A 19,092-nucleotide genomic window follows, 5' to 3' on the forward strand; every position below is an offset into this window, starting at 1 on the left:
TAAGCTTTTTCATACTAGCTTTGCATCCATGTAAACAAACGTTAACGACTAAATGGTTACTATTGTCAATAGTTTTTCGAAGGATTTTTCGTTATTTTTAATACTTTTTCTTTTCATTTTTGGGATTTTTTTTTCTAAACTAATAACGTCTGGATTAGTGATGAGGTCATCTTCACCTTTTGTTCCTCTAGTCACTTAACTCAGTCACCAAACTGAGTTGGTTCAAGTAACGAAACCATATCAATAACTATCGACCTCTCAAGTTTCAAGAAACAAGCTGAAACCGGTCTTTTATTTCACAAACACTTTCTCTATGTTAACAGAGTAAATAAGTATCTCTCAGAGAAAGATTTTTGTTACACACATTACATTTAAAACACATATACTATCTTACCTTAAATGGAAGACATATTGATTGTCTTACCATTTATATGTTTGATTAAGTTATATAATATGTTGTAACGATGCTTGCTTGTAACGGCTAGCCGTCCCGTGACATGAACGTTAAAAATATATATATATATATACATAAAGAAAAATAGACGCTTGGTACCTATTTCAAATTGTCGATTCTCATAGGTGAGTTAACTATTGATTTGTCTTAGCGTAAACTAGTAGGGGGTTTTAAACTTCAAGACCTCAATTCGAACCTTGGTGAAATATGATTATTTTTTCCCCCTTGAAGGTTTGAAAAGAAATAAGAGGTTCTATAACGTACACGACATATAGGGTGATTCACCAAATTCATAAAGAGAAATGAAAATATTTTTGCAATCTTTTTTTTAATATCTTTTTACTTTACATATACAAAACCAGCAAAAAGCCAAATTACTCTGTTTTAATAAACTAAAGAAAAAACTCTCTCACACACATTACACCTAAAACACACACTAACCTTCCCAAATCTTTCCTTTCTCTTTCTAATTTTTTTCATCCTTCCCTCTACCACTTCCTCAAACTAGCAAGAAAAACACACACACAAGAACACTCTCTTTCACACACACACTAACCTTCAAATCCAAATTATTTTTCTCATCTGGGTTTTTTTCTTTTTTTACATCAGACAAGTGTCTCTTCTTAAAAAAAAACAACCCAGAAAAAAAAAATATAGATCAGTTATGTATGGTCAAATACCCATCTTCTTCTTCAAGATCTTGTAAAAAAAAAAGTAAATAACTTTTTTTTATTAGAAATATAAATTACCAATCTTTTCTTGTGAAAAAGTTTGAATCCTGAAAGATTTATGGCTGGTAGTAATGAAATTAATGCAAATGAAGCCAAGGTATTCTTCTTTCTTTCTTTCTATCTCTACTTATTGATCTCTGTCTTCTCTGTTCTGCTTTCTTTTATTTTTGTCTTTTTCTTACCAAAATAGTTATATAATTTTTTAAATATTTAGTTGTTTAATTTGGTAAATTTTACTTGATTTTCATCTGGGCTTTCTTTATCTTTGATTTTGGAGTGTGTTTTTCTTTATATATTTCTCATGTAGTACAATTTTTTTTATCATTAAATTTCCCTTTGTATGTTTAGTTTATTGTGATTTTTCATGGTTAAATTTGGTAAGTGAACTTGATTTATTTATGTTTTTTTATTTCTTTATAAATTTAGGAATCAAATAAAGTTTAATTATTTATTTTTGACATTTGTTTATTACCAATTACTAAATTTCCCATTTTCTTTGATGGGTTTTGTGTTATTTAAAGATTTACCACTTTTTGTAATATTTTTGATTAAGTTTTCTGGGGTATGTTTTTCTTTAATTTTGGACCAAAAAAATCTGTGCTTTTTTATTCTCTCATGATTCACAATGGTTTTCTTGATTTTTGCTTTTTGTCATCAAATTTTGTGTTTTTATTCTTTTTTAAAATAAATAATTGTTATTAGCCTTTTGTATTTTGATCAATCTGGAGTGGACAGATGTTAGATGTTCTTCTGAAAACATATCTCCAATTTATATTTATTTAATCAAAAAAGAATAATATTAATTTTTGTTCATTTTTTCTGTTAATAGAAAGTGGTTCCTTTGCATACATGGATCCTAATTTCCAACTTCAAATTAGCTTACAATATGCTCCGGCGACCGGACGGCACTTTCAACCGTGAATTAGCCGAGTTTCTTGACCGGAAAGTGGCCGCCAATACTATCCCGGTGGATGGTGTGTACTCATTTGATGTCGTTGACCGAACAACGAATTTGGTCAACAGGATTTATAGATGTGTCTCACCGGAAAATGAATTTAACCGGCAACCTGGTGCCGGAATCTTGGAACTCGAAAACCCTTTAAGCACAACTGAAATAGTCCCAGTTATAATCTTTTTTCATGGGGGAAGTTTCACTCATTCGTCCGCGAATAGTGCGATTTACGACACGTTTTGTAGACGGTTAACGGGCCTTATTAAAGGGGTTGTGGTGTCGGTTAATTATCGGCGGTCACCGGAGCATCGGTATCCGTGTGCTTATGAGGATGGTTGGGAAGCTTTGAAATGGGTTCATTCTAAATCATGGCTTATAAGTGGCAAAAGTCCTAAAGAGAGTAAAGTTCATGTTTATTTAGCCGGTGATAGTTCCGGTGGAAATATCGCACACCATGTGGCCCTACGGGCGGCCCAAGAGGGGGTCGAGGTGCTCGGGAACATATTGTTGCATCCTTTATTTGGCGGTGAAGAAAGGAAAGAATCCGAAAAGAGATTAGATGGGAAATATTTTGTTAGGGTTCAAGATAGGGATTGGTATTGGAGAGCTTTTTTGCCCGAAGGGGAAGATCGCGATCATCCGGCTTGTAACATATTCGGGCCACGTGGGGTTAGTCTTAACGAGGTCAATTTTCCAAAGAGTTTGGTTGTTGTAGCCGGATTTGATCTTGTTCAAGATTGGCAATTGGCATATGTTGAAGGACTCGAAAAAGCAGGACAAGATGTGAAGCTATTGTTTTTGGAAAAGGCCACAATCGGGTTCTATTTCTTGCCAAATAACGAGCATTTCTACACGTTAATGGACGAGATCAAAAGCTTTGTGAGCTCTTAATTAACCCTTTGTTCATAGCTGAGAAAACCCGAAAAAAAAAAAAGACTTAACTTTCAACTACAGAAGAAGCCATACATAACACAAGCTTTTGACATATTTTTACCACTATTACTACTACTATTAGTCTCTTTGCTTCCTTTGTGTTTTTTGTTCTCCCTCTGTGTAGTTATATATGGATTTTGTGTACTTTGTTATGGATTTGATAACTTGTGACGACAGAGGGGGGTCTCTTCGTCAGGGGTAATATCGTCATTTCATCTATGTTATCGGGGTTTAGAGAAGGATTATGCCCGAGCTATAGGTAGAATCCTTTCTGAATTGATCAAATCATGAAACATGATCATTGTTGCCGAAAGTCTCTCCGGAAAGGCTTTTATATTGTAAGTTGACGCAAGTTATCGGTCTCTTTAGAGAGGGGTTGTCGGCTAGAATCCCTTGTGAATGTGATCTAATCAGGAGAGGTGATCATTGTTGCTGAAGCTAACTTCAGAAGAACACATGGATGCTTGAAGGGAAGAAAGTATCCATGGATGTTTTATTGTTGTGAAAAACCTTGTAATATTTACTATGACTACTATTATTGTTCTTATATATACTTTTGTTAATTGATCTAGTACAAGTATATAAAGGTTTGTTTGGTTTTCAACTATCAAGTCTAAAACTTCTTTTGTGTGTGCTTCTTTTATGTTTTATGACACTTGATCTCTAGTTTTCTTTATTTTGGCATGTTTTCCTCTTTTGGTTCGTGTATGATATCGAAGGACATTAGTATTTCCTTTCATGAAATAGGTTCCAACTTATAGCAAAAGTTTTCTTACAATGATTTTCCATAGTTTGAAATTTCGATTATAGGACGCATGCTTAATTTTGGTATATGGTTCTTTCGTTTTCTTTAAAATCAGTAATCAATGCACCAATATTATGCTTAAAGTTATATCAAACAAACCTAACAACGTTTTCATCGTTGGTGAGAGATTTCTCTACAATAGTTATTGTTTGACTAGGGGAAAACAAAGCACTAGGATTTCAACAAAACATCAACCTTGATTGCTTGAACTTTTTTCACATGATATTTTGGCTTCTAAAATGCAAAAGGGAAAGGTATATACGAAACGATTGTTCGTTTGTCCAAGTGTGGTGTGTTTGTGGACCATTAAAAATTGGAATAAAAGCATCAAGAAAAAGAAAAAAAAGACATAAGAATTTGAGAAAAGAAATGATTGGACATGGGTACAAAAGTCCAAATCATGCATTTCTTTTTCTCTCCATTTCTTTAAAATCGTTTGGTATATAGTTCAACTATTGTGAGTGAGTGATTGCTTCTTTATATTCAATAAGTTTTGTTTTGGAAGTTTGGGATAATTGCAACTAACAATGGGAAGCAAGATTTGGCTTTGTGTCAATTCCAATGGAAAATCAAAAGTGTTGCCACTTGTGGTTAGGAGCTTTGGATGCAACCTAGGCTAGGGCCCCCTTTTGGAAACCACCAAATTTGCAACATCTATTTGTTTTTTATAATCCTTTTCACAAAAGGCCCTTTCAACTTTTAAAATCGGTTCTCTTAAATGAAATTTTGTGAAAAAAATAAAATAATTGTTGGTGAATCATTAATCAATGTTTGAACTTTGAAGTGTTTAAATGAGTTAAACATACCAATTGAAAAAATTTACTTGAAGGAATCTTAACATTATCTACTTATATTGTCTAATAGTTTTATATATGTTTTCTAATTATAAAAGGTTCGGTTTTATGGATTTAATGTAAAAGGTCTTTAAAGGGAAGTGATGAATCTACAACACGTATTAGCCATCTATAACAAATGTACATGTTTTACTGTGCAGTTTACAACTACGTAAAACACACATTATTGTAGATTGTAAATAATTATTGTAGATATATCATTCCCCATATTTAAATTACCACAATCTATAAACTTACCCATCCATCCTATAAAACTCTCATTGTCCATACCATACAAACTAAATAAATCATGGTGAGAGTACATTTTTTTCTTTTCTTGTTACTTTATACTTTATGTACACGAACTTTCAAGAATTTTCTATGGACTTCTATATTTTGACATGAACTTGCATATAGAGTGAAAACTTTATAGCATATACATCCACTTGAAATGCCACTTCACCACAAACTCTTGTCTATAAACCTCCATTGGAGTTATTATATAACTAATTTTACTTGTAGTGACAATAAAGTCATTACATAATTTGATAGAAAAGACACACACTGTAAATTACAAATTTGATCAAGTCAAATAGTAAATGTAGACTAGAAGACACGATATTGTTTTAACTCTTATATTTGAACTTTTCACAATGTTACGACATTGTCTTTATCAAAAGTGATCGAAAAATGCTAACGACGGTTATAAACAAGTTATCTAACAAAGACGCAGTCACCAAGAAAATGTTTGGATACGTTTTAACTAATCTAAGTTAAACGTTTTATCGACAAAAGTTTTGGAATATTTATATAAGGTGTCGTCTTTCAAACCTGTTTCGTGTTTTTACTTATGACGACGAGATAGTGAGCATAAGACTTGGTTCCGTATCGACAAAATCCAAGAAACAAATAAGAACCCAGAAGGTTAAAACAAAAGAAAGACAAATAACAAATCAACTATGTATTGGTTCGGTTGTCTATTATGTATAGTCTTAAAATCCGAATCCTTGTTTGGTTTTCATCCTGTTATAAGCCGAATTTGGGGGGATAAAAATTTCGATACTTTTATTTTTCATAAATTTGTTTTGATAAATTCAAGTATATATTTTGTGCATAGAATTTGCTTTACGTATATTATGCGTTCACAATTTGCTTTGGGACTAATCTAACTAAAAGAAGTAATTGGTGTCGATTGGATTATACAATGGTAATTAGGTTTCCATTGTGGCGACATTGGTTTCGGTCTAAAGATGTTTGATTCAGAATTTGAGTTTTGTTAACTTGTGTTTTTTTTGCAAATCTCGCCAAGACATTTTGGAGATGAGATCTTTATAATGTTATACCTATCCATGATATAAGAGAGCAAACCTATTAAGGTATTACTAGGATTTGAACTCGAGGTGGTCACATCGATTTCAGATATGTTGTCAGTTTTTTTGAAACAAAAAAAATTCTCTTATCTTATATCTTTTAAACACAAGTTATCAAGACTCATAATATTTTCTTAAAAAATGATATGTTTTATAGTCACATATCATTATATTCTAATTCCGTTTAACTAATTATTCCTATACCAACGTATTTTGACCCATTTGAATTTTAGAACTATAAAGTGAATTTGCAATATAACCAAACATTGTATTCATTAGCCTCTTTTTATTTATTCATTTATGTTTTATTTACCGATCCTAATTGTTTTTATCTTTCATTTATTGATTATTTCTTTCATAGCATACAAACTTTAGAATCATACATGCCATACTTATTATATTTCATTTCATAGGCAATACTATATTTTTGAATGGATATTTCGAATATGTGTATCATATATTTTGTAAACATTATAAATAAAACATTTATTCATTAATGAAGTCCATTTATTCATTAATGAAGTCCAAAATTTACAATTTTGAAACAAATAATATTTCATTTAAAATTTGACGTCATTTAATTTATTGTTAACATGTGTTTCGTGGGAAGAACTCACCCGTATATGATACGGACATACGGTTAGGCGCTTTAATAATTATTTTTATTGGTATACTTATTTTTGACTTGGTATAAATGTTATTTCTCAATTATTTTGTTGATTGTGTTAAATGAAGTAGTACTATAGTGTGTTTTGTATAGGCCCTTTCCTCTGTCGTATTATGAAATTGTCACTTTATGGCTTAGCTGTATTCTTGTTCTTTTAGGTTGATTAAGACGTTAAATGAAGACACATTCGTTCTTTATTCATTCACACATTTTCGGATTAAATTTCAGTATCAATCATTAGTTTTGCCATACTTATAATCTTTATATGGGACACTTTGAGAAAAAAAAAACATGTAATGATCTAAAATCTATACATACATATATGTGTAAAATAACTATTGGAATTATATGCTCGCATGATGAGCAACAGTGGATTGTTTTTTAAAATTTTAGACAAAGATATAGGAAGCCTAAAAAAGTAATGACATTAGACTCTCGTGAGAAACCAACTTTGTATCGTGGTGAGTGGTGGTAGTGACGAAAGAAAGGAAAGATAGATGGTGAATATGGTAATATACTTGTATTTCTCTTTTTAATTGCGAGAGTAAGCACCCGTGCGTTGCGACGGTGAGATGGTGGGATGATAGGTCATAAAGTATGATAGCCAAAGGTCTTAACCGTACGGGTTTCGCCCTCGGATTTAAAAATTCATCGAAAGAATATCGAATGACATCTCTAATGAAAGAGCATGAAGTTTTAAGAACACCCATATAATTTTTATAATTTATCGATGTACGGCTTGTGAGATAAAAGATTTTGAATGAATTAGAGGAGTAAATGATTTATGGAGGAGAGAGAGAAAAAGATGATTGGTTGAGATTTGAGAAGAGAGAAATGGTGTTTGGTAATATAAAATTGATAAAAGGGACATTTTGGAGAAGTAAATATTGAAACTTAAAATTTTAGACAGGAGAATCTGCTTTATAATATAGTATAGATAAGTCTATCGAACATAAATGGATCGATTCACGTTCTCCCTCATTCAGTTACATAAATGGATCGATTCCTTCCTATCGATCTCAAGCTTTGGAGTATACCGGGTACCGAGAAAGAAAGCATTTTTTTTACTGAGTGGCTTAAAGAACAATGGATTTGAAACAAATGTCGGTTAGATCTCTATGCATTTGTGGTCACAAGCAACGAGTGTTCAATTTAGCTCATGGGAGGTTGTTTTTTCCCCCTCATATTATTGGGATCTCATTGTTTATCCCAGTAGTAATAGTTATTTTACGTGTTTGTCTCTCACATAGTTGTGGTGGACTTCACTTTATGTTTTGGATCGTATTGTATGGATATTTTTGTGCTAGCATCTTTATTTATAAAATTTCAATGCCATTCAAAAAAAAAAAAAAAGAAAAAAGAAAAAAGTCTATTGGACATATCAGTTAAATAACTAATGATACAGAGTTTATTTAGAATCTGTTTAATCTATATTCATTTATCTTATTTCTTTACTAACCATCATAAAGAAATAAGAAACTCGACGACACAACTCTATTGTTAAATCTTAAGAGGATTGTATACATCTATGAATTCAATATGTAAGAACTATAGCCTTGTCCCTTGTTATGTAGCAAATGTTTGCATATAATCTTCCACTTTTAATCGGTTGCCTTGCTAGGTTGCTAGCTAATAGCTATATATACGGCTAGTTGTTTGTTTGTTTTATGTAATTGCTATACAAATATTCTACTTAGCATATAATGAATGGTTTATGAAAGCTGTAAACTTGCAATTATATTAAATTAACCAAGTTTATTTTGTTTCTTTCTAAATTGTAACACTCGTATTTGTTTATGTGACTAAAACTTCAGGTGTGTTGGTCATTGATTTGCCTTATGATGGGACATGAGGGAGTTTTACCCGTTTTAGGTTCTAGTTTTTTACTGATAGCATTTTCTTCCTCAAGGGTTTAAATAAAGATTAGCTAGTCTAAAGGCTCTATCGAACGTATCAAATTAAACAAACATATGTTCTCGACATTCGCAGATATTTCACATCATAAAAAAGTACAAGTTTAGATAACCAATCATGTTACTCTCTAATCCAATCATCAAAGTGTCATTGTTGTGGCAGAATAAAAATGTGCGTTATGTTGCCAAAGTTGGACTTGTTCTCTTGTGTGCTTTTGGCTTTTCTTGGTTAAATTGATCGAAATTATTAGTTTAGTAGAAAGAATTTTAATATGTGTTTTATTAAAATGAAGACCAATAGTTTATGCTTGGTAGTTAGTACGGATCTATCATCTATATGCTGTCGTGTATTACCGAAACAATTTGTTTTAAACTATAACCTATCTTTCTTAATCTTCTCAATGAAGTCCATTCATTTCCCAATTAACTTTGATTTTGCAAATTATCGTTATATAGTCGATGAAGTTAAAAGCTATCAGCAATAGTCATGAAGAAGATCGAACAATTAACTCAACTCACGAACTTACACTGTTATACATATAACGTTGTAATTTGTAAACAATTGAGATATCATATCTAACTTAAACAGTCATAACTTTTAATTTGGGTAGTGTCACAACTCACAGAAAAAGTCTAATGAGCATTCGCCACAGGCAAACACGAGCTATAATTTATATGACCCATTTGTGGTAACCAAATCGCTCTGATCACACCTTTCACACAACATCAATATATTCGCTTTAATTTATAGCCCAAATCGATAGCTTCGTATATATTTTTCTCTAAAGTGTCAAGTTATTATATACTTGTGTCTTTCATCAATAGGAAATGGTTATTGATTGTCATTTTTGTATAGTAGTAAGTATAGTAGAAACATCAATAGTGTGAAATGAGAATTTGTCAATGGTTTGCTTACTTGTATTTCTTACTTTTCAGACCAAGTAAAACTAAGTAGTGCTAATTCTATTCCATAATATTATTTCAGAAATTGCCTATCTTTCAAGAAATGTCAAATATAAAGATGCCTTGGCTGCTTAACTTATTGATGCCATTCAAAATAGTCCTTATATTATTGTAACTATAATAATATATATGTATGTCTAACCAATAGAATTAACGTGTTGGTAGGGTCAAACAATAACCAAGTCTTGATTACATCATATTCCGTATGTTATGAAGTACATCTTGATAGTTTCATAGATAGATTTCATCAAGCAGTTCTTATTTATATCAAAAAATCTTCATTTCTCGAACTCATTTTTATCCTAAGTTTTTACTTGTAACAAAGAGACTAGACCTGTATATATAGTCATTTTCGTATCGATTCAAGCTAATTAGGAGGTCGTGGTTTGGCCAACCGAAGAAGACCATGGATCGATTGGTTAAGCCAAATGTGAAGGACTTGAGCCTCGTGTTCACTAGAGACCAAAAGTGTCGCACCACTTTTGAGTTAACCAACTTGATGCACACCATGCCCGTCGTGGTTTTTCTTGATACAACGAGCCCGGCTCTGCTCTCTTTCACCCATCCGTTTTCGGTTATCCCACCTTTAGGTACTATGTCCTACACTCTTTTATCTCAACCATTAGACCACCCACCACTTTCGGTCCCTACTGCCAACGTTCTTGTCCAGTCATCGATGTTGTTGACCCGAAAAACAGACCAGGAAAGTCTCCGGCTCGTATTTTCAAAACGTGGGCCACATATCTTCAAAGATGCCACAATCCCTGTCTCGTTTGTCGGGCCCCAAGTTGTCGAGTTTCTCCTCTCATCTCGACATTCCAAAACCGTTGATACCATGTTTTTTTTAACAAAATCCGTTCCCTTTTGCAACGAGTCTAGCCTTATTTCGTTGCTGAAATCGGCTGTTTTGGCTGGGAACTCTCACTTTGTTACATTTTTAAAAAATAATGGGGCCAATGTAAACCACAGGAGCAAAACCGGAGAATCAATGATGTCATTAGCCATACGGTCAGGAAATGTGGATGTGGTTCGGGCCATAGTCGAGTCAACGTTCATGGTTGACCATTCGTTGGACCGGTTTTTACATGATGCAGCTTCTATGAACTCTGTTGATATAATGGAATTGTTGTGTATGAGTTATTTAGATATCGATATAAACTCTATCGATTCTCGAGGCCAAACACCTCTACATATAGCATCAAAGCATGGTTACATCGAAGCCATTGATTTTCTAGTTACATTAGGGAGTGACCCTGCCATTGTTGACGACAACGGGTGGACCCCGCTTCATTTTGCATCTAGCGAGGGGCACGTATTAGCCGTCGAGTTTTTGTTAAACTCGTGTTCTTATGTTAAGTACGCATTGACAAAAGAGGGAAAGACAGCGATCGCTCTTGCATACGAAAATGATCATATGGAATTATATGACATGTTGTATTTGGGGGATGTTTTGCTTAGAGCCGCGACTATCAACGATGTTAATGGACTAAAGAAGTGCTTAGCCGAAGGTGCGAATGTGAATGGGAAAGACCAAAATGGATGGACGGCTTTACATAGAGCAGCTTTTAAAGGTCGGGTTGAAAGTGTGCAAGCTTTGTTAGACAATGGTGCCCGGGTCGACTTGGTGGATGACACCGGGTGCCCAGCTCTGCATAGAGCTATAGACTCGGGTCATGCTCAAGTAGCCTTGCTATTAGTAGCTGGAGGAGCCCGAGCTAACACAAAATCTCTTATTGGTCATATGGTTTTTGATATGGATTCGGGTAAGAGTACTCAGCATTCGCTCGTTGCTCCGCTATGCTAAAGAGTGTTTTTTTTTGTCACTTAGAATCGGTATCGATGTATGTTAGGATCAATAATCATAAACCCAATATTGATTGTAAGAAAAATGAAAATGTGAATATATATAGTTTGAACAGCTTTCTAATTGAGTTTAAGCTAGGTTGTGTATCGAATGTCTTCTAACATATCTGCCAATACATCTATAGCTTGATATGAGTTAACTTTTTACACTTAATTTGCCTATACAGAATTGATTTGTCATAGCATTAATTGTGTTGAAATGCGTCCAATGTTTTTCTTTATATTTTTAACTAAATTTTAGACCCGTTTTCAATACTGGACACGAAATTTACAATATTATTAATATTAGATTTTATACATTTAATTCATAAAAGCTTATAATTTTGAATATATACGGTTCTAAGTGTTATATTTTGCAAGTTATAGTACAATAATCACAGGTTCTGTCATTATTAGCTGAGACATATTGATGAATTTATTTGTCGTAGTGATACCACAAGGCACATACTATAGTAATTTATCTATCATGGAATTCTTAAAACCAGTTGTACTAATAATGTGATATTATTATGAAAGATAATTAAAAATTAAAATATAAAAACAATTGTGATCTTATACTTGACATTCAAGTATATGTATTTGATCATGATGTTAACCTATAACACGAACATGTTTATTTCAATCACTTGTCGTATGATAATTAGATAACAATTAGGATTGTTTTCATAAATTTTGATAACACATAGGACTCTTGATTTAGTAACAATTGTAACTTTAGAAAATTAAATATAAATACTTTTTTAAACTTTTTAAAAAATTATCTCAAGTTGATGGCTAAATATATATATAAATTAAGTATTTAGGGCTAAAAAACGTAAATTATTGTTAAAAAAACAAAAAAAAGGTATAAATTAATGAGATTTTTTCTACAAATTAATATAAATACTAATATAATAATATATTTGGATAATGATTATTAGGATTTTTTATTTATAGTTAATTTAAATGATGACATAAGCGATAGTCAATTTGATGAAATTAAACAATTTGATTAGTTAATAAGTCATTAATTAACTGTCTTATAGTATATATTAAGATTTATGTATGAACAGCTAATTAAATTAAAGGGTCTTGTTAAATTAAGGTGGTGAACAACTATTATAAAGGATAACCTTTTGAAATAGAAAGTGAAATTTTGATAAAGATAGTATAATCTATCTATCTATCTATCTATATCTATATCTATCTATACTCCATATAAAAGCAAACTACCTATTTTTTTCAATCATTCTACCTTTGAAATACCTATTATACCCTTCTACAAATAAATATTCCTTCCACTCTTTTAAGTGATTTTCCTGTACTACCCTTCCATCTATTTCTCAACGTCTATCCCTAATCTCCTTCTCTCTTGCTCTCGCCTGAACCCTAATATAAAAATTAGTTTCATCTCGACGACAATCAACATCAACCTACAAAAAGATTGGTTTCATCTCTCCCTCGCTCTCTCTGTTTAACTGCAAAAAGGTACCGGCACATTTAACCATCACCTTTTCAAAAGTACCGCCGCATTACACGGGTACCCATCTAGTTTTTTATACACGTTAATTATAACTTAAAGAGCATTAGTTTAGTGGTTTAAAGGATATTTTCCATTCAAGAGGTTTTGCATCAAGCTTTGGGGTGGATATTGGAAATCTTTTTAATTATAACTATGTTTTTTGTTATATATATATATATATATATATAGTGACTATCAGTTATATATAAAGTTATAAACTGAATAAAATTAATTATTATTATTTAATATAATACAGTACATTATAATCATAATCCCTAACTAAAGCCACTTTATTTTAAGTTTTTAACCTTAGCTGTAAACTAAAGTGTACAACACAAACAATGAAACAAACCCATTTATAAAGTTAAAGAATCAAATGGGCTGAAAGTTTAGTTATTGTCCAACCCATGACCTGCTCTGGCCCAAAACACATAATTATATTAGCACGTCCACGTTGGCAATCGAGAAAAATCTAAACAAAAATCAAGAACAAGAATTACGAGTTTTTTGCCAAATTGGTGTAATGGAAAATTTTATTTACCAAATTAGTATAGTTTCAAAAATATTTACCATTTTAGTATAAAACTTAATTAAATATTATATTTAATATTTATTATATATAAAAATAAAAAAGAATCCCTGATGAGAAAAACTCACGACTCTTTATCTTCTTCCATCTTGTTCTTCTTTAAACCCTATTATTATCAAACTAAAGATCATCTACCATCATCTCTCTCTACAAGGCCCCTCTCTGCCATCGCTTTCATCTCAAGATCATATCAATCTGTTTTTGCTGGTCTAGGTTAATTTAAACATTAATTTGGTTTTTGCTGCTTGCCTCTCTTTGTTGTGATTTTCGGGTTTTTGGTCTATAATCGCCCCCTTTTGTTTTTAGTTACTCTTAGCACAATGAATATGAACCAATTGAATGTGGTCTCTCACATGACTCAAAATGAAGATTTCGATATTATATCTCGTACTGCCGTTGTGAACAATGATGATAATAATATTATAGAAGAAGAAATTAATATGGAACATGTTTTTGAGGAAGATGGAATAGAAGATGAAAGTGAAACACAAAGAGAAAAAGATAAAGCAGTAGATTGTAACATTGAAATACCTTCAATTTACACCAACTTTGATGAAAAAAGTTTGCATGCTGATAACAATTGGTTGAAGTCATATTCTAAAAGTAAGAATGATTTTGCTCTTGAGTTGGGAAAAGATTCTTTCAATAACAAAGAAGAATTTATTAGAGCTATTAAGCTCTATTTTATCAAAACTCATAAACATTTTGAGGTTGTTGAGTCACGACCAACCATTTGGTCTATAAGATGTAAGCTACGTGAACAAGGTTGCAAATGGACACTTCGTGGAAGTAAACGTGAACGTAGTGGATTATTTGAAATCTCAAAGTATACTGGTCCACACACTTGTTTACATTATAAGATTAGCCAAGACCATCCAAACCTAGACTCAAGCGTGATTGCTCAAGAGATTCAACACCTTATTAAAGCAGAACCTTCTACTAGTATTACTGTTCTAAGAGTTGAAATAATTGACAAGCTAGGGTATACTCCTACATACAAGAAGGTGTGGGTAGGAAAACAGAAGGCTATTGAACACGTCTTTGGGGATTGGGATGAATCATACAATATTTTACCTAAGTTTTTGATGGCGTTACAACGTTCAATCCTGGTACCATTGTTGAATGGTGTGTGTTGGAAGAGAGGGTCAGATCAAGTGGAATTTAGACGTATTTTCTGGGCATTTGATCCTTCTATTAAAGGCTTTAAGCATTGTCGCCTGGTGATTAGCATTGATGGCACACATTTGTATGGAAAGTATAAAGGTAAAATGATGATTGTAATGGGAGTTGATGGTAACAATCAAATTTTACCACTTGCTTTTGCTATCGTTGAGAATGAATCTTTCGCTAGCTCGAATTGGTTTCTTTCACATATCAAGAGACATGTGGTGAAAGATGTTGACGGGATCTGCCTAATATCCGATCGTCACCCTGGAATCTTGAAGGCTGTTAATGAGAAAGGATCTCCTTGGTTAGAGCCTCGTGGTTATCACAGGTGATATTATTAGCTTATCGTCTATAGATATTATTGTCGAACATTAATTTTTTTTAACAGTATAAATATAATTTTTATCACAGGTATTGCTTAAGGCATTTCATCAACAACTTTAATGATAAGTTTCGCAACTCACAGCTAAAGACTTTAGCTTACCGGGCTGGTAGTCAGAATCAAATTCGTAAGTTCAATTCTATTATGGAAGAAATTGGAACAATAAACCCACAAGCACGTCAATGGCTTGAGGGACATCCACGTGATAAATGGACACTTGCATATGATGGAGGGAAACGAAATTGGTTGCTCACTACAAATTTGTCGGAGATTTTCAATAGTGTACTTAAAGGTGCTCGTTTTTTACCAATCACAACATGTGTTCAACTTACATTTTATAGATTGGTTCATTATTTTGAGGTGAGACGTCCTTTGGGGTCTAGTGCTCAAGCCAATGGAGATATATATACTCCTCATGTTACAGCAAGACAAACCGCTTTAATGTCAAAGGCTAGTGCACATTCATTGAGATCATTTGATCGACAAAAAGGAGTATTTGAGGTGATAACTCAAAGGGGAAAAAACATCCAGGTAGTTAATCTAGAATTACGAAGCTGCACATGTGGCAAATGGGATATATATAAGTATCCGTGTTCTCATGTTTTGAGTGCATGTGCTAAACTTTCGTTGAACCCGTGGCAATATGTTCATGAGTGTTACTCAATTATAAATTATTGTGCAACTTGGTCATCAGAGTTTTCTCCAATTCCTCATGAAGCGTACTAGCCACAAGCACCAAATATAGCATTACTTCCCAATTCCGAACTAAAACGAGATAAAAGGGGCCGCCCTCGATCAACAAGGTTACGAAATGGAATGGACATCAAAGAAGGAAAAAAGTCGACCAATTGTGGAATCTGTGGAGAACGTGGTCACAATCGAGCAACATGTAAATCTAAGCCTAAAAAGGTGAATGCTTAGTGGGTTGAGGTATTTTGACAATATATTTGATGTTTATTTGTCATTGATATTTTTGCATTTTGTTTTAGTCTTTTTAATGTACTCCTATTGGATTCGTGGTTAGCATATTTTGCTGTTTTTGCAAGATCAATGTTATGGTCATTGGCTATGGTCACTTTTATACAAGATCGATATTCTGCTGTTGCTGCAAGATTATGTTTAAGTAGTAGTTTTTGTTTGGTGGAGTACTAGATTCTGATGTATCAATATTGTTATTTTGGAAAATTTGTGTTGCAGTTCTTGTAATTTAATGCGCAGGTATGTATTCTGCATCTTGTGAAAAAGTTTTGGTGATGATATGGTCATAACTTAGTTACAAGTACATGAGGGGACCATTGCTTTTTGTCTAATGTTGTATGTATATTTCTGCAAACCCATATCATGGTTTTTCTTAAATCATGTTCTGCAGACTCATATATGGTTTCTAGTGCAGACCCATACTATCTCTTTCTAGGTTTGTCTTGTACTCTTTTTTAGTAGTTTTACTTTTTGTATTACATTCATACTCATCTATATTGGAAGAGAAATAAGAGTGATTGGAATGGTCTATATTAAAATAAAATAACAATTGGAATAGGAGTTAGCAAGTCTTTGTTTTGTTTGTTTTTACATATAATAGATGTTTTGTTTGTTTTTATATATAATAGATAATTAAATATGATGATTAATTGAGTTTTATACTAAAATGGTAAATATTTTTAAAACCATACTAATTTGGTAAATAAAATTTTTCATTACACCAATTTGGCAAAAAACTCAAGAATTACTGTAAAAAAAAACAAAAACTGCCATGCTAGCAATCCTTGAGAACCTTATCCCACCAATCAACCCCTTTCTTGTTCCCGATCTCCACACTATAAAAACAAACCCACTTTCAGTTTTCATTTCAATTCAAAATCACATATTCTCCCTCCTCCCAAAATACATCAAAAAATGGATTCAACAAAAACACAATTAAAAACCTCATTAGGAAGAGGCAAACCTAAATCCACAAAATCTGTCTCTCGATCTTCAAAAGCCGGTCTCCAATTCCCCGTTGGTCGTGTCTCTAGGTACCTTAGAACCGACCGTTATGCTAAACGTGTAGTTCTGGGTGCCTGGTTTACCTCTCAGCCGTCTTAGAATACCTTGCAGCCGAGGTAGAATACCTTGCAACCAAGGTAATTAATAAATTCTTATTTAAAATATATATATATATATATATATATATATATATTTGTAGCAAATATTATTAATTAACATTGTTGTTTGTTTCTGGTTTAAAAAGGTTTTGGAGCTTGCTGGAAATGCGGCTAGGGACAACAAAAAAAGCAGGATTATTCCGAGGCATATTCAGTTGGCGGTTAGGAACGACGAGGAGTTGGGCAAGCTGTTGGGGATGGTGACGATTGCTAATGGCGGTGTGTTGCCTAAGATTCATCCGACGTTGTTGCCGAGCAAGAAAGGGAAAGACAATAAGGATGTTGTCGAGTCGGCTTCTCAGGAGTTTTAGGGTGGTCTTATTGTGTTACTTGTTTGTTTTTGTTAATATGTTATGTGAAAGATGTCGTAGCTTTTTTCTGATTTTCTGTAAGTAATAAGTTTAATGAAATGAAAAACGGTTACTATTGCTAATGGTGCTAATTTTCGTCATATATTATTTGGTGACTAGTAGAAATTAAAATGAATAATCATGATGAGAGTTAAAAACAAAATATGAGAGATTATTCTATACTTTTGATCAAGTACTAGTACAAAGATCGATAATTTACTTTATAAAGTGGGTTGAGTGTAAGCGTATGAGTTTACAAATTTACTTTTGTTGGTGGTGTTTTCAACTCTTTAATATCTAGTTCGAGGAAAAAAAAAGAAACAAACTATATACAAATTAATCAAAACAAAAGTACTCGTATAAAGCTATATATGAATACATAAAGAATAAATTCTTTTATTTGTTCTCATTCTTCACTTATTATTTTGAATAAAATCACTTTCGAGATTATTAAGGAACAAATACAACACACCTTTATTAGTTCAATTTAAATTCAACAATTTTCAAATAAAAGTCAAACATTTCTCTTCTATAAAATCAACTTTTTTTTTGCACACACATAATATATAAATTCAATTTAGTATATCTATACATTCACATATAGATAAATTCACTACAGCTATACATATATATATATATATATATAGATAGATAAAAGAAATAATGAGAATTAACTAATAAATTTTTATGGAGTGTCGTTATTGTAAATGATGGTACACACGTCTCGAAGGTTTTAAAATATACCTGAATTCATACTTCACTAGATAAAAGTCATTCAGATAGTAAAAAAAATGTATATGAAACAAAATTAAAAATATGAGTTAAATCGCTAGCATGTGAGTTAAAGACATAATTTTTTCCACAACAACAGTGCATAAACGCCAAATGAGGAGCGAGAAGGCACAATTTTTTCCAAATCGCTAAAGAATGTGTTTACCACTGCCAATGGTGGTAGTGTTTTTTGTTTTGCCTAATATATTAGGTGTATTATTATTCTAATCATCATATATTTGTGGCCTAGTAGGAATAAAATGGAATTTCGTTTATTACATGTGAGTTATTGCTCTATTGCTATATGCTATTTGCACTATTTGCTATTTATGATCATGATGAGCGTTATTTGCTATTTATGATCATGATGAGCGTTAGAAACAAAATATGTGAAAGTCTGAAAGGTTATTCTACTATATGCTATTTGCTATTTATGATCATGATAAGCGCTATTTATGATCATGATGAGCGTTAGAAACAAAAAATGTGAAAGTCTGAAATATTATTCTATACTTTTGATCAAGTAAGCAAAGTTGTGAAATAAATCATTTTACGGTCAACTTACTTTATAAAGTAAAGCATAACTAGCTTGTTCAAAGTTTATAAATTTAAAGAAGATACCTTGAAAAAGTAAGCGCAATTAAAGAGTTTGATGAGTATCACCTTATATCAACTTTATCTTTTATTATATACTTAGGTTGTGTACG

At 32.2% G+C, this 19,092-nt stretch overlaps 3 protein-coding genes and 1 pseudogene across 3 annotated transcripts; all 4 read left to right on the forward strand.

The window, feature by feature from the left end:
* Positions 1-845: 845 nt before the first annotated feature.
* Positions 846-3,674, forward strand: LOC122607566 (gibberellin receptor GID1B-like). Its single transcript, XM_043780572.1, has 2 exons — positions 846-1,282; positions 2,015-3,674. Exons 1-2 carry the CDS (start codon positions 1,244-1,246, stop codon positions 3,026-3,028), a joined length of 1,053 nt encoding a protein of 350 aa, XP_043636507.1. The 5' UTR covers positions 846-1,243; the 3' UTR covers positions 3,029-3,674.
* Positions 3,675-10,027: 6,353 nt separating this feature from the next.
* Positions 10,028-11,425, forward strand: LOC122609416 (protein VAPYRIN-LIKE-like). Its single transcript, XM_043782460.1, has one exon. The coding sequence runs from the start codon at positions 10,028-10,030 to the stop codon at positions 11,423-11,425; it is 1,398 nt and encodes a 465-aa protein (XP_043638395.1).
* Positions 11,426-13,894: 2,469 nt separating this feature from the next.
* On the forward strand, positions 13,895-15,849 carry LOC122609417. The gene is made up of 2 exons (XM_043782462.1): positions 13,895-15,069; positions 15,153-15,849. Exons 1-2 carry the CDS (start codon positions 13,895-13,897, stop codon positions 15,847-15,849), a joined length of 1,872 nt encoding a protein of 623 aa, XP_043638397.1.
* A 1,167-nt stretch (positions 15,850-17,016) lies between these two features.
* LOC122607976 lies at positions 17,017-17,575 on the forward strand (annotated as a pseudogene).
* The last annotated feature ends 1,517 nt before the right edge of the window (positions 17,576-19,092 follow it).

This window comes from Erigeron canadensis, chromosome 7, assembly GCF_010389155.1.
Source record: "Erigeron canadensis isolate Cc75 chromosome 7, C_canadensis_v1, whole genome shotgun sequence".
Classification (NCBI taxonomy): Eukaryota; Viridiplantae; Streptophyta; class Magnoliopsida; order Asterales; family Asteraceae; genus Erigeron; species Erigeron canadensis.

Coding starts and splice junctions, on each gene's coding strand:
- LOC122607566 (XM_043780572.1), top strand. CDS start 1,244: ATGGCTGGTAGTAATGAAATTAATGCAAATGAAGCCAAG. Junction 1,283..2,014: donor TTAATGCAAATGAAGCCAAG/GTATTCTTCTTT, acceptor TTCTGTTAATAG/AAAGTGGTTCCTTTGCATAC.
- LOC122609416 (XM_043782460.1), top strand. CDS start 10,028: ATGGATCGATTGGTTAAGCCAAATGTGAAGGACTTGAGCCTCGTGTTC.
- LOC122609417 (XM_043782462.1), top strand. CDS start 13,895: ATGAATATGAACCAATTGAATGTGGTCTCTCACATGACTCAAAATGAA. Junction 15,070..15,152: donor GAGCCTCGTGGTTATCACAG/GTGATATTATTA, acceptor TTTTTATCACAG/GTATTGCTTAAGGCATTTCA.